This window comes from Cynoglossus semilaevis, chromosome 4 (assembly GCF_000523025.1).
Source record: "Cynoglossus semilaevis isolate Cse_v1.0 chromosome 4, Cse_v1.0, whole genome shotgun sequence".
Taxonomy (NCBI): domain Eukaryota; kingdom Metazoa; phylum Chordata; class Actinopteri; order Pleuronectiformes; family Cynoglossidae; genus Cynoglossus; species Cynoglossus semilaevis.
This window is the reverse complement of record NC_024310.1, coordinates 16,183,667-16,198,231: the sequence shown is the minus strand read 5'-3', so window position 1 is coordinate 16,198,231 and position 14,565 is coordinate 16,183,667. Positions and strand designations below refer to the sequence as shown.

Sequence of the window (14,565 nt, the reverse complement as noted above, 5' to 3'; positions counted from 1 at the left end):
GCAGCTGTTCCCACAGTCCTGACGCTCTCCATAAATTCTCTGCTGCATGAAGCCTCTCCTTGTTGTGGGTGAGAATGCTCTAAAAACAGAACAAACTACTGTTCACCCAAACTTTAAAGCAGAGCACTTGTCTATGCAGTAAACGTGTACTATTGTTCCCATTACAAACGACAAAACGACAAAATAATAATTCAAGACCTTGGAGGTTTGTTTGTTTCTTTTTTCTTTACTTTTTTTATCTTTTGGGGGGAGGGATTGAATGCAACAAACTGTTGTCAGAATCCTTTTTGGTAACAGCCTCCGTGTTACTCTTCCTCCACCTAGTGGACAAAAAGGCGCAACAACACTTGTAGAACTGCTCGTCTGCTCAATGTGTGCTTTGACAGGTACAATGACATTTGGTTGACTAGTAAATAAAGATTAGCTTTCAATATGGGACACGTGATTAGATGAAGAATTGGTTTTGATTAAACTAGAACAGTGGCCTAGTTTATGTTCAACTGTAAGTAAACACACCGAGCCATTCGTTCTTTACCTGCCTAATGTATTGCGAGTTTGCGGATTGAGTGCCCAAGGTATGAAACGTAGCAGTACCACTGGAAATCGTGGGGGCGGTGTTGCACAGTGTAACTCATGAGAGCCTATAACGGAAACAGCAAGAAGAACACAGCGAAATCACAACAATAATAACAACAACATCGAAAAGGAAGGAACCGGCTTCTCTTTATGTAATGTCAGCATAGACTGCCATTGTCTCATGCTCTGTCTCAATTTAGACCTCTTTCCGAGCAGGAATATCATCACTTTAAGTATCAACATGTTCGATATTGTTCGAAAAACGTCGGGCCTCTAGTGCATGTGTTACTTAACGATGCAGCAAAACATACGTAAGTTCTCTACGTGATGTCTAATGAACTAAAGCTAATAAAGAAGTTATAATTGTATTGTTCAAGCAAAAGAAAAATTGGTCTGTGAGAAAAGTGGGAGAAACGGGAAGTGGGTTGTTTTCCACAGCTGAAAGTTTGAAAAAGCTCTAAGTAGAATTTTATTTTGTAGCAGCAGTTTTTGAGTTAAGCTGATTGACTTAAAATTCATTGAAAAGTCAGTTTTATTGTTAACACACAAATGAAAAGAGAAAGTCTGTGACAAAGATGAATCAGTGAACAAGCAAGCAGTGTGTTCTTTCCAACTGAAAGTGTGCAGTGGCCTGCCACACACACACACACAAAGACACACACAGTTGGCTGTTGTTGGCTGTCACTGGGGTGCTGTGGGGAGAGAGTGGGGCTCAGTGTGTCCAGGCAGAGGCCAGTGTTGCAGGCAGGCTGTGGAGACAGTGTGGAGCTGCAGCGACGTGCCCAGGGTGGGAAAAGAAAACATGCTCACAAAGTGGGAGAGAGACTCTTCCCAGGACACAAGATGAAGGTGGACAGAAGGACATCCACCAGCCACACTTTCACAGACATCCCTGCGCTCCTCCTGAGGCTGTGCGGCCTCCTCCTCCTCCTCACAGGTAGGTTCCAGATACTTGTTGATGGTCCGCTTGTCGTGCAGTAAATGTGTAGTGATGTTGCAAGGTGAGGGGTTTCCTGCAGATTACAGTTGGCTGTAAGAGTAATAGCGTGTCTCTTACAGCCAACTTGTGCAGATTTTGGTTCATTTGTCGCACCACTGTGTTTAAATGCCACATCTGAATGTAAGGATAATCCAGGTTGGAGTCGTCTTTCCTCCGTCTGTGCCACAGTCTGGCTGATTCTTTCATGGGTGGTGCTTCACCCTGGGGCCCCTACAAATACTCAGAGAAGTGGCTTTTCTACTGTGATGATATCAACTTTAGTGAGGTGTTTTCCTATGACAGGAACTGTTTTCTATTTTGGGCTAAGTTAATAAATAAAACAAGGAGGGAGGGGGGTCAAAAGAGTTATTTATGGTGATAAAATATTTATTTTAATTTTGAAGCTGGTACCAAAGCTGTGGTCTGTTTTAGCCGAATCATTAAATCCTGTGTCCATCTCCTTCTTCACCAATGACAAAGAGTTACTCTCTCCCTCTCCCTCTCTCTGCCTCTCTCTCCCTCCCATTCCCTTACTCTTTTTCGCTCTTCAATCGAGGAAACTATTTCTAACAATCGTGCCCTTTGTCTTATTGCCGTGGCAACCCCTGTCAGGCGCACCAAATGGTTACCACAGCAATGATGCGATGCCCTGTTAACTGCTTTACTGCAACTCGTGCAGAGCCTCCCTCCCTCCCATTTCTCTCTCTCTCTCTCTCTCTCTCCCTTTCTCTCTCTCGTTCACTGTTTTCACTGTCAACCACTAGAACCTAACAGTAGGACACCTCCCACAGAACCCGGGGCCAGTGTTTGGACCTCCATGTGTCCCGCTGACATCTGAGTTACAGGATGTAACTCCACTGTTCTGCCATGTTTGGTTTCCAGGTCGGAGCTTGTTCATAAAGGATAAAATGTGGTTCACATTGTTACACCTTATACTTCATCCCTGAGGGGGGCGCCGGACTATTGCCAAGCACAAATCAAAATTAATTATTGCATGTTTTACTATGAAGAAGGCAGGGAATTCCTGGAGGGGCATTGTTCTTAGATTAACGATGAACATCGTGGTGTGGGGGGGCTGGGGAGGGGGAGCAGAGTACACACACACATACACAGGGTATACGCTGACTAATGGCTTTAAGTACAAACTTTCTACAACTCATTAAGTCGCACCGGAGAGGAGTTTAAAATAGAGTCATCTGAAGCAGAGATAAATTTAAATGGACTAAAGTGACGGCCGTTTTAGTGTTGACCTTTATAGAGCATTATTTCGCGGTAGCACGTACAGCACCGGTGTAGATCATGGTCATCACTTTCGCACCTTTAAGGATCTACTGTGTAATGGTGAGGGAAATGAATGCCTAATTAACATTGTCAGGAGGAAAGGGAACAAAAATCAAGTTTTTCTTTAAAGGCGAACATACACTTTACACTGGGCCACACGGGGCAGTGGTGGTTAGTGCTTTTGCCTGAAAGAGGATTAATGGGTTACTTGTACGTTCTATATACAAGTATAAACACATACAATATATATATGTATTTATTTGAATATATTTACATGTGTATTTATATGTGTATACATACATTTATATATGAGAGGATAATTGCTTATTCTTTGGTTTTAAGTGATTCATTTAAATCAAGTAGTTTTAATAGTTAAAATGAGCAGAATCTAAATCATCCAAAAAAATCTTCAATGTCAAAACATATTTTCTATATTTTATTTGTCATTAATTAATAGCAGAATTCATCAATGCAACCTTTTCCACTCAGCGTCCAGGCCTTTCTGTTCTGTTTCTATTGGTGGTATGAGAGGTAATTAGTGTAGCACTAATTAGTGTGGCATAGCATTTGTACCTCTTTTGTTTCGGTGTTGGCAGAGAATAAAAAGCAGCATTATGACTGCACCCCGACTCCCCCACCCCACCCCTGCATTATCTCTGAATTCTTGTCATTCTGTGTGCTGTCTACTCAGAGGATTTACCATCATATTTGTTCCCCCCAGGTGTGGTGTCAGGGGTGAATGTGACCAGTCCAGCCCAGGTGGTGAGGGGCACGGTGGGTAAAGAAGCCCTGTTGTCTGTCAGTTACTCCAGCACCAGCCCAGACAAGCCTGTCATCAAGTGGCAGCTGAAGAGGAGCAGAGAGAAACCGATCACCGTCGTTCAGTCCATTGGGACAGACATCATCGGGAACCTGAGGCCCGAGTACCGCAACCGCATTCTGGTGTTGGAGACCGGCTCGCTGCTGCTTCACAACCTGCAGCTGTCGGACGAGGGGGCGTATGAGGTAGAGATCTCCAGCACCGATGACAGCTTCACTGGAGAGCATCACATTGAGCTGACTGTGGATGGTGAGAAAAGTTGGCTCATTTATTTAATTTCTCCAAATAAAATTTATCATTTAAAACATAATCACAATCAAAATTGTGTTCATCGAGGGAGTGCAGGTGTCGAAAAAGTTTACTTTTCTCCCAGTGTGACACAGAGGTTTTCACTTAAGATAGAAACTGAGATTTCTCTTTTCAGCTCTTCTTACATAACCAGAGAACATGTCATTTTTGGAATTTCCATGCCTTTGCCCTGTCATCCTCAGTTCCTGTGTCCAAACCTTACATCCAGATGATAGCATCATCCGTCCTGGAGTACAGTGAGTACTTCAACCTGCACTGCTCCCACGACAATGGCACAAAACCCAGCTACAGCTGGCAGAAGGGAGGCAAGGTGCTGACAAATGACTCACGGCTGCTGCTCTCTCATGACCAAAAGGTGCTGACCATCTCACGCGTTCTGATGTCAGACGATGACACTTACAGCTGCACGGTGGAAAACCCCATCAGCAGTGTGAAGAGCACGCCTGTCAGGCTCACTGTCTACAGTAGGTGGCATGTTACACGGGTAGGATCTCAAGTCGTACAAATTTCTAATGAGAAAATGAAAGAGATGTTGGTACAAAAAGTCAACTAGCAAGTTATAACAAGTTAGATAAGTCAGATAACAAGTCAGATAACTACTCAGGCAACAAGTCAGACCGGCTTGGAAAACAACTCACTTTCAGATATTAATAAAACACAAGCATCTAAAGTAGGACAACACTGTGAAACAAGTGTGTATTCTAATACATTCTTACACTGTATTTGTTTTGGTCACAATCTACCTTCAAGTATTACTTTAATAAGAACTCAAATAGATCATCTAGAGCAGACCTCAGAGGGGACTGTACAGGTAGTACCATTCAGGAAAAGATATATTTTTGTTAAGTAAGACCTGGAATGATATTCCAAGTAAGTCACACAGTAGTAGAACTCATGTTATGGTATGTGTACCCTTTGTGGTACTTGGGTCATTTGTGTGGTATACAAGTGAATCTGAGTCCTATTAGGATTTGGTAGGGCACTTAAACTACTGTGTTGAATATTATCCTGTCTGCTGTGTATGAATGTGGCCTCATATACAATGAAGTGCCGAATGTAGTACTACTTCTAGAGCTTTAAAAACTGTAACGATGTAATTAGGTACATATTCTCTTTTTAATGTACTGGCCCTAGGTGAACTGTGTAGGTCTGTGCTGCTGTTTGTATTTTAAATGCTGGTCAAAGTGTGGTACTTCGAGAGATGTTTGTAGAGGTAGTACATGGTGTAAAAAGAGCAAGAATCACTTTTTTTGGCAGTTTTTGGCAGACCAGAACTGTCATTACAACTATATTTAAATGTGTGCTTCTGTCTGGTTCTAAATACAGTACTTGGTATGGCACCATCCAGTGATCCATTTGATTAAAAAAAACACACATTTATATAACAGGGTGTCACTGTAAATAAAAAAAATCCAACATGTTGTTTCAATCCTCAAACTGATCTTTTATGGTGGTTCTATTTCTCTCACCAGTCCAACAAACATCTTCTCAGCTAGCCTAGGTAATGATTGTCTCACGCTGACAAAGCGTGTATGACTGCCTCTGTAACAATGTTGTTTACAGCTTATGAAAATCCAGGCTGTAAGCAACAGTAACAGTTGGCCCAGAGCGGCTGTTAGCGGGCGCCAATATGGGCGCCACATGTCGGGGGCTGAGAAGGAGGGAGAGGTAGCTTACTCCGATGAGCGGACAGTTATTTATGTGTGTAGTGAGCAGAGCAGCGGAGACAGAGGCATGTGGAGGGAGCTGTGCCTCAGTGGACCTCAGTGGCTCTGACTTCATTAAGAATGAGCAGCAGCTACTGGCTCTCGCACTGCTTTGTATTGTGGATGAGATGGAGCAGGGTTAAGTCTATAAGTGTCTGCAGCGTGCACTGCTTCACTGCACCTTATTCACACCAACACACTCTAAAAGCTTGGCAAATGGCACAGAAGAACTTTTCTCTCTTTCATTCTTATCTCACTGCACTGATTTACTGTCAGCCTGGGTGTCAAAAAACAACATTTGAAAAAGATTAGTGTTGTGAAATTGTTAATAATTCATCTGATTTATCGTAGCTGTGGATTACTGTATTTTACAGACAAAAACGCACCATTGTACAAATTGCATCTATCAAAAAATGTGAAAAGAGGTAAAAAAAAACCGTTCACAAGAAGCAGAACAATTAAATAGTGGTCCAATAGGTGGCAGCACACGGCTATAAAAACTGTAAAAATGTTTAGTGAGGGATTTTTCTAATGAGTTACTTTGTTAGTTGCTGCTCCATTCCTGTTGGCTTTAGCTGCAGTGAGGTTTTTTCATTTTTTTTCTTTTTTCTTTTTTTCTTTTTTTTTTAATGAAGATTTTTTAACCTCAGTCTTTATGAAGTTTAGGAAGTTTGATTGTCTTTCCGTAAGCCTTTATGGTCCAGTCGTGTTTTATATAATGGTGCAGTAATAGCGTTTTGCCATCGTGTGTCGAGGGTGCCCTCTTGTGGCGTTAGGTGATATATAAGTCACTGGAATGTGTCACAGGACCAGACGAACTACCTAAAAGTTCAACTTATAGTCGGAAAGACGGAATAATCCCAATCAATCAAGATAAATCCACATTCCTAAACATGAAAACAACAACAATTCTGTATATTACCTGAACTGAAAACTGTTTTACGGTGGAATTTTTATCAGGGAATAATGTCAGGATTAAAGTAGCATGCTGCTGTTACTGACTTCAATTCTTCTCTCCTCCTTTCTCTTGGTCTCTCACCCACCTTTCTGTATTACTCTGGTTCAGGACGGAGCACGCTATACATCATCCTGTCCACCGGGGGCATATTCCTCCTAATCACCCTGGTGACTGTGTGTGCCTGTTGGAAACCTTCCAAGTGAGTGCCAACCTTTCTACTTCTCCATCTTTTCACTTTTCTTTCTTGTCCCCCCTCTCCTCTCTGACTAACTCTCTGGCTCCCACTGGCTTGAGCGCTGGCCCTCAAGGATACGACTAGAATCTCAAGTAGCTCAGTAGTGCCAGAGCACTGCTCTGTAATGGACTGGCACTTTGGTGAGCACGTCGACTTGTTGCATAACGTTCTTTTCTTACTATAGAAAGAAGCCTCGACCCCTCCCTCAGAGAGCTCCGGTCTACGTAGACCAGACTGAAATTGGTCACGATGGTGAGCAGCCTCATGTTAACCTTTTGAACAGCATGTTCAATGTTAATTTATTACATACATTATTAAAAATATATATAATAAAATACCTGTATTTCTTCACAGTTGATGTTGTTCCCAAACCGTCCACACTTGGTCGTAGGAGTCCCATGCCTCTGTATGTCCTCAATGAAGATGTGAGTCCTTCTTTATTCATTCAAAAATACCAGTTATGACACTGGGACACAGTCTGAGCAGCTGTGCGTGGATGCACAATGCACAAAGCTCCTCTCTGTCTTTAAAAATGCAATCACTTTCTCCATCCACATCTGGTCTGAAATGACCCGTCACTGGAATAAATAAATCAATTTAGAAAAATCCATAATTAATTATTTCAAAATAAAACTCTCCCTACTATAATGTCAACAACAACCCTGGTTGAACCAATCAGGTGGTGAGCTGTCATTGTGTGTAACCAAAGCATGTCACGTGAGAGGTTCGATGGCTGAACTATAACCACAGATCAAGAACAAAAACAACATTTGACCAGCGCCCCTTGTCGCTATACTGTGGCCAAAGTTAAAGTTAGTGACCATGATTAAAAATACTATGTAAAATAAAACTTATAAATAAATAAAACAGTGGGCAAACTGGTTTCAGGCAGATTTTTATTGCAGTACTAGAATTAGCCACTGGGAAAATCGCTGCAGTTATAATCTTTGACTGATCTAACAGAAACACAAGAGTTCATGATGGAACGTCGTCCTTTAATTTCAGGAGACTCTGGAGACGTTGGAAGAAGGTTCTGGAAACACTTTAAGCCAATTAGAAACACGGATCCCTGCTACGTATACCCAAGTTTTCCCCCCTTCCTCAAACATAACTGATCGGCCTGTCTGGACCGCCCCCCGTAGATACCCCCGCGCCCCCTCTCCACTCACGCATACACTTCCACAGCCTCTTCCAGGACCTCCACTGCGTCCAGGCCGCTCCCCGGCTAACTCCCCCAGTTCATCTCCACGAAGTTTTAGCCCAATAAGGAGAATCAACTCTCCAGTGAGCTTCTCATCTGGCCACCTACTGGTCGAGGCAGATTGTACAGATACCGGTGTTCAGACTCAACCTTCACCACCACAATGACATCACATTCTCATCAGTCTGGGGTGGAGGGTGGAGGGAGGGGGAGGTTCTGCTTTAAAGCTGTGACAAAAAAATACAGTTAGTTTAGATTTTTTTTGTCTTTGGCATCTTAACAGTAACAGGAATAGTCAAATTTATGCCTTAGGATAAATGATGAGTTTTCTTTTGGCTAACCTTCACCTTCACATTCAATTATTTATCAGTTGAAATTCAGTGTTTGTTTGTTTGTTTGCAGCTGTAACTGTAGTTTTGTTATTTTTTTAATGAAAATCTTCAAGTGAAAAATTGTGTCCAGTTCAACAGCAATTTATGAACCGTTTTAGGAGAACACAGAATTCCCACTTTCACTGTAATTTTCGATAAATGACTGTAAACATATATGTTTATGTTCGTAGGTCATGGTATAACTTAAGTTAATAAAAGTATTTGAAAAGTTCACGGTTGGTTTGGTCTACTGTTGTCACCACTCACGATGTGGTGTACTGAGTTTTTATGGTAGTACTCGTCTTGCCCTTTAGAGGTCACCCCAGTCTTTACTTAAACATGCATTTGTCAGTATATGAACCAGATAGACGTATTTGAAAACATTATTTCTATTCTTAAAGTGTAGTTGTTGACCAAAATATTTCTAAATATACAGTAGTGGGTATTACAGGCCGTTTTTTGTTTTTATTTTACCTAATTATGGAATTAAAAATATAGAGCACTGATGACAGAGAATGACCAGTGACCGGATGACAACCTGCCTCTGTGACTCACGTTTTTCACTGTCCGTCTGCTGTTACGTGAACCCTCGAAGGTCAAGGAGGATCAACCTGCGTTGACTGTTTACCCATGTTTCTAATCACACATTAAATATAGAAAAATAAATATAGATCGAACTGATTGTCAAGGACATTTCTAAAATTGCAGGATGGAGAACAAGTTCAATTATGTCCATCTTTTTATTTACCAAACAAGATTTAAAACAAAATTACTTCTTAACCCTTGATTGGCTGTTGTCAGGGTTATAGTTAGGTAAGCGCTTGCGTCCTCACTGCCCTGGGGTTTTTCCACCACAGAAGAAGAGCGTGAACGCAGATTAAAAGAGCCGAACAGATAAAAGATTAAAGCCTGTGCTGAGCTGTTTTAATTTGGGAGTTTTACCATAGAGAAAAAAAGGAGGGAGGCCAGTATCAGCATAATGTGTGTCCTCTGCACAGCCATCTGGGCGTCTTTTGTCATGAAAATCTGCTTGATTTATTGCTTTTATCTGTGAAAAGTATCTGCCGTTACTGAAGGTGCGATGAGTCGTGCCAATTAGACTCAGCCGTTTTGATCTGGACAGTCTGGGCTTTCATGGCCCCGTTCAATAAACGTTTAAGACCACGTCATGGGAACACAGCACATATGAGCAGGCATATCAAAATGAAATGAGTTAATGAAGGTGGCATTTCATTTTGCCTGGACAGGAGTTTTCATTGATTAAAATCTCACAGTTTACCATCACCAAGTGGTTCCAGGTGTCCTGCGAGCTGCAGACAGGGTATGATTTCCCTCCATTGCTAATTAATTACCTCCTCTTCCTGCTAAGTCGAGGCTTCTCACTGATATCCCTGTTCACACAAGCCTGTTGATGGTGTTGATGTGAAACTCCCAGGAGGAGAGGCTGTTTTTACTACTTTGTGATCATGGTCCCAATTAGGTCAACACAGTGGAGAGGAGAGCAGAATCTTTTGAAAACGGTCCTTTAACCTTTGCTGCAGAGCACGACAAACACAAAAACATATTCTGTCTGTAACTCAACTCACCATATTTATTTCACACACATATTTAGAAATGACTGTTGTAATCTACATTTTGTACAACAATACAAAAGGAAAAAATACATATACATGATTCTGTATATGTAGATTTATATTTAATAAACAAGAACAAGATAAATGCATTTGTTCATTCAGAAAAGCACTTATTAAAAACTATATTGTGTTTATTTAGTTTCAACTAAATGCGATTCAAACTAAGTGATTTCATTCAATTCTTGTACGTTGTATTTTTAAGAATCAAAATACTCAAAGTATTTTAAGAAAGTAATTTTTTGGCACAAAAACTTTGGTGTGTGTACACATAGACAAAACCTTTTTGTACTGTATGTCAAATAGTTATACAGAGTTGTACATGCATTTGCCCTTTAACTCGATTAAAATATGTCCTTCGACACTTGTTTATTTATGTAATTGTCCTTGTGCCATCATTAAAGAGAGCTAAAAATAAATTAGACTGAAATCTTCACAAGTGCTCTGCTTACTCATCTGACCAAACCATCTGCTGGACCTGCTCTCAGAGCTGGAGTGGATAAGCGGAGTGGTGGTGAATTAGGTGGGTTAAAACACACGCATACACACACAACACAATACATTCTACAGAGCTGAACTTAAATATATAAAAATATAAATCCTTCCTCTGCTTCTTGTCCTGATCCTCAAATCAAGTCCTCGACCTTAAAGTTACCGAGGTTCAGCAAGATGGCCTCACAGTGACCATGTGCACGGACACACACACACACACACTGATAACCACAGTAAACATCTAGAATCCCTTTGAACCTTTATTTGTCAAATAACAATTTTCTTTATTCATGTTCAGGGGCTGCAGTGGGTTCTACCACTGCACCAGAAGGATCAGGCTTGAAACCATTCAGTGCCCAAATCCTACCTGGTATACATGGTCCCGGAGTCGAAACAAGGTGGCTGCACCTTAAGTTACTGATGTATAACATGCATTTAAGTTGATTTGTTATGATGATGATTATTATTTTATGAACTTCAGTTAGCGGTGTTGTTACAAATGAGTTCTAATAACATTTAGACAGTGGAGCTGCTTGTCTTGTCTGTCCCCCGAGCGACGAGTCAGCTGACGAGAGGCGACTTCCCAGAACCCAGCAAGAACACTCATTGATCTTCTTGATGTTTGTTGATGTTTTGTGGTCGTATTTAACTCTTTGATGCTGAACAAAGTTTGAGATTTTACTGCAGTATTTTCTATAATACTGTATATTTGTATTCCTATAGTTGTTCAGAAAACCCAACAGGTTAATGAACTAGCAGTGATGTAAATCAGCGTGTGTGTGTGTGTAGATGCAATGAGTCAGACCTTAAAGACGTACAAGACTATAGGATGTCTGAGACTGGGATGCACCTTCTCAGATGATTGGACTGTTTTTGCCATGGAAACAGTCCCCTGGCAACCACTTGGGGTGCTAATTATATTTGTAGTACTCCATACTCCATGGTCTCCATCACACATACACTTCCTCACCTTCTCTTTAACCCAGATGCTCTCTCTCTCTCCCTCTCTTTCTGCTGCATATCTTACCCCGTGCATATGTTCTCTGGCGTCTGATCCTGTGTGCATGTGAGTCAGCTGCATCCACGGCACCTGGGAAATTACCTCCAGTCTCCAAAGAGGAAGTGGCTTTGCTGACATTGTGAGTTTAACACATTTGATTATTTTGAATCTAAATTCATGATTCTGTTCTTTGTACTTATTTGCAGCATCACTTTATAGTTTGTTATTTTTATTTCTTTGTGGTTTAACTGCCTTTTAGTGAACTTTACACTCTGACACGTTTCTTATTAATGTTCGTCTTTGACTTTTGACTTTGTTAGTCACGCCTTGTTTGTCTACTCTGTGTTGACGAACCCCAGGAAAACACCTTGTGGGGCTTCTTCTGAAGGCGATCCAGGTTAAAAATCTCTACGGGCGTGTACGAGAGGAGAGGGAGGTCAACATGGGCTCCAGCTCCTCCTCCTATGCCCCCAAAACCATTTACCTGGACGTGGGCGGGAAGGTGCAAAAGGTACGTTTGACAAATGTGGAAAATGTAAATGTGCAAATTTTAATAAGAGATCCAATAACAACAAAAAGTAAGTAAATAGGTATTAAGTAAGTATATAAGTATTACCTCGACAGTCTTGAAGGATGGATCAGTTGATTTTCAAAATAAAACAAACTCTGGATTATTTTTTAAATAAAGAAAGTAAATGGAAATGACAAAACTCTTTTTAAATGAAGTATATTATTAATTCTTCCACTGCAGCCTGATATCAAAAGACCCACAGACCGGCATCAGTCCTTGGACCGTAGATTGGGAACCCCTGCTATACAGCATGCTATTTAAAGTGCTGCGTAGATTTGAATGCAAACGTGTAAAAATACACACTCACTCTATACACAACTGCTAATGATCGCTTAGTACTCGGTAAATGTGTTGATGAAAATCACAGTTCTTAGAATTTGATTTTATTGGGACTGTAGAGAAAAACTACAAATAACTACTTGTTATTAAATATTTTTATATTTAATATAATGTATTTTATAGAAATATATAATATATAATATAATATAATATAAATATTGTAAAAAATATACATTTTATATTTTATAATTAAAATAAAATATTAAATTCCATTAAAATGACTTGTGAATTAATACTTTATTTCAATACATGAAAGGTTTCAAATTTCAAAATAGCAAAATCCACAGGTTTATTGTTGCGTTCATAATTTGCTAAATATTTTTCATTCACTTTCTGCTTAACTCTGGAAGATTCCCCGTGGGTCGAGTCACCTGGGGGCTGAGTAAAATTAGAAGAACTAGCAGAGCAGTTTGTGTTACTGATATAAACAAACGCCGGTCAGTCCCACTGTAAACCACAGAACAAAGTATGAATGGGATTATTAATGAAATGCAAATGTGAAATCAGTGTACACATCATCAGGAAAATGTCAGAATTCAAGTAGAACCGGTGAACGTTTTTAGATCTAAGATATGCAGATAAACACGCCCGACTCACGAGAGTGAGACAGGAAATGTAAAGCCTGTCGATCTGGTGATGTGGAGTGCTTCAAGTACAGAGCTGGAGATGACACATGTCCACTCAAGAGTGTGTGTCTGCTACACCTGCTTCACCTTCTCATGTGAGGTCAGAGGTTTTCTAAGGCTGGGATACTCACTGAGTGGTTCCAAATATGGTCCACATATTCAGACTGATGTATTGAACACCAGTCCTCTAGTGAGGGGAGTCTAGTAAAACACTTATTTTTTATTATTATTACATGACAGAATAAGGCTGAAGTTCCTTTCTGGAGTGAATTTCCTCAACTCCCTTGTTTCCTCCCTTACTCTCCCATGACTTTTCTCGACTATTCAGCCATGAAATACACCCTGCTCTGACATTCCTGTGTGACACGGTAGCCCTAAAAACACATGTAATTTGATGAGCCTGCTACCCTGTCAGAACACTGAGACACTGTGGAAACCACTGCAGCTGTCTGTGTGCAGCTGTGTGCAGGTGCGCCTCTGGACACAGATCGCACTGTCGGACTTTTCCAACAAGTGACATCAGACGTAGTAAATTAAACATCCAAACTACTGTTCAGAATATTCAGACTTTTCTGATCACGTTGTGTGTTTCCTAGGTGGTCTTCAGCCGACACTGCAGTCCATGTGACATCAAGGAGCTTCTGTGTTCCTCCTCCAACATTCCCAGGTTGGTCTCAAAAGACAGCCGCCCGTTCAGATCCATATTTTTCACCTGAGGTTTTTCTCACAGATATAGACTCAGTTAAATCAGAGCCAGACTTCAAAGAGAGAGATGTACAGTGTATGTTATGGTCCGACACAGACATCCATCCTTGGTACTGAACATCAAAGCAGATCATGATGAATGGAGGTGAAATAGTCGCTGTCGGCTTTTATCAACAGAAATTAGTTTCTCGTCTGCTTCTCTGTCAGGTCAGCAATAGATCTGTGGCAGAGTGGAACTGAGTGGAACTATAAGATTATTCCATCATCCAAGATTTAATGAAAGAAGAAAAGACTAAACTTGAAGTTAAAGTAAAATAAAGACTGACTCCACGTCAGGAAATTCATTTTGTATACCGTTCTTCCCGTCCTGTTATGACAGGAACACTGCCATAATGATGGTGGATCCAGAAGGTGCTTTGGTCTCCATTGATCCCACCATGCCCACCAACTCTCCAAAGTAACACACAAGCTCAGTATCCTATCTTATTATCAGTAACTTCAAGTCGTTGTCTGTTTGGGAATAAAACTATTCCACGTCATTTTCCTTCCCAGCTCCCTGTACAAAGTTGTTCCGATGTCCACCGGTCAACTCGGAGGTAAACTGACTGTCACTTCTCCTGTTCCTGCTGTTTGAAGACATCGCGGTGGACGAAGCCGTTCACTGTGAAATGACCTGGCTTGTGTTTGTGTCTGCAGAGAAGGAGGACATGTTCCAGAACGTGGTGTCCCAGGGCGCTGAGCCGTTCAGCCGGTCAATTGGCCCAT

The 14,565-nt window shown here is 41.0% G+C and overlaps 2 protein-coding genes across 2 annotated transcripts in view; both read left to right on the top strand.

Moving 5' to 3' along the window:
• The first annotated feature begins 543 nt into the window (after positions 1-543).
• hepacama (hepatic and glial cell adhesion molecule a) lies at positions 544-8,668 on the top strand. Its single transcript, XM_008309616.3, has 7 exons — positions 544-1,513; positions 3,558-3,905; positions 4,148-4,429; positions 6,738-6,828; positions 7,049-7,116; positions 7,219-7,289; positions 7,870-8,668. Exons 1-7 carry the CDS (start codon positions 1,420-1,422, stop codon positions 8,230-8,232), a joined length of 1,317 nt encoding a protein of 438 aa, XP_008307838.1. The 5' UTR covers positions 544-1,419; the 3' UTR covers positions 8,233-8,668.
• Positions 8,669-11,197: 2,529 nt separating this feature from the next.
• Positions 11,198-14,565, top strand: part of pde9ac (phosphodiesterase 9ac) — an 11,134-nt gene continuing 7,766 nt past the window's right edge. The window contains exons 1-6 of the mRNA XM_017032280.2: positions 11,198-11,698; positions 11,919-12,070; positions 13,692-13,762; positions 14,180-14,257; positions 14,353-14,396; positions 14,497-14,551. Of these exons, the coding sequence (XP_016887769.1) occupies positions 12,002-12,070; positions 13,692-13,762; positions 14,180-14,257; positions 14,353-14,396; positions 14,497-14,551 (317 nt within the window). The 5' untranslated portion in view covers positions 11,198-11,698; positions 11,919-12,001. The remainder of the gene's footprint in view (positions 11,699-11,918; positions 12,071-13,691; positions 13,763-14,179; positions 14,258-14,352; positions 14,397-14,496; positions 14,552-14,565) is intronic.

Coding starts and splice junctions, on each gene's coding strand:
- hepacama (XM_008309616.3), top strand. CDS start 1,420: ATGAAGGTGGACAGAAGGACATCCACCAGCCACACTTTCACAGACATC. Junction 3,906..4,147: donor CATTGAGCTGACTGTGGATG/GTGAGAAAAGTT, acceptor TGTCATCCTCAG/TTCCTGTGTCCAAACCTTAC. Junction 7,290..7,869: donor TGTATGTCCTCAATGAAGAT/GTGAGTCCTTCT, acceptor CTTTAATTTCAG/GAGACTCTGGAGACGTTGGA.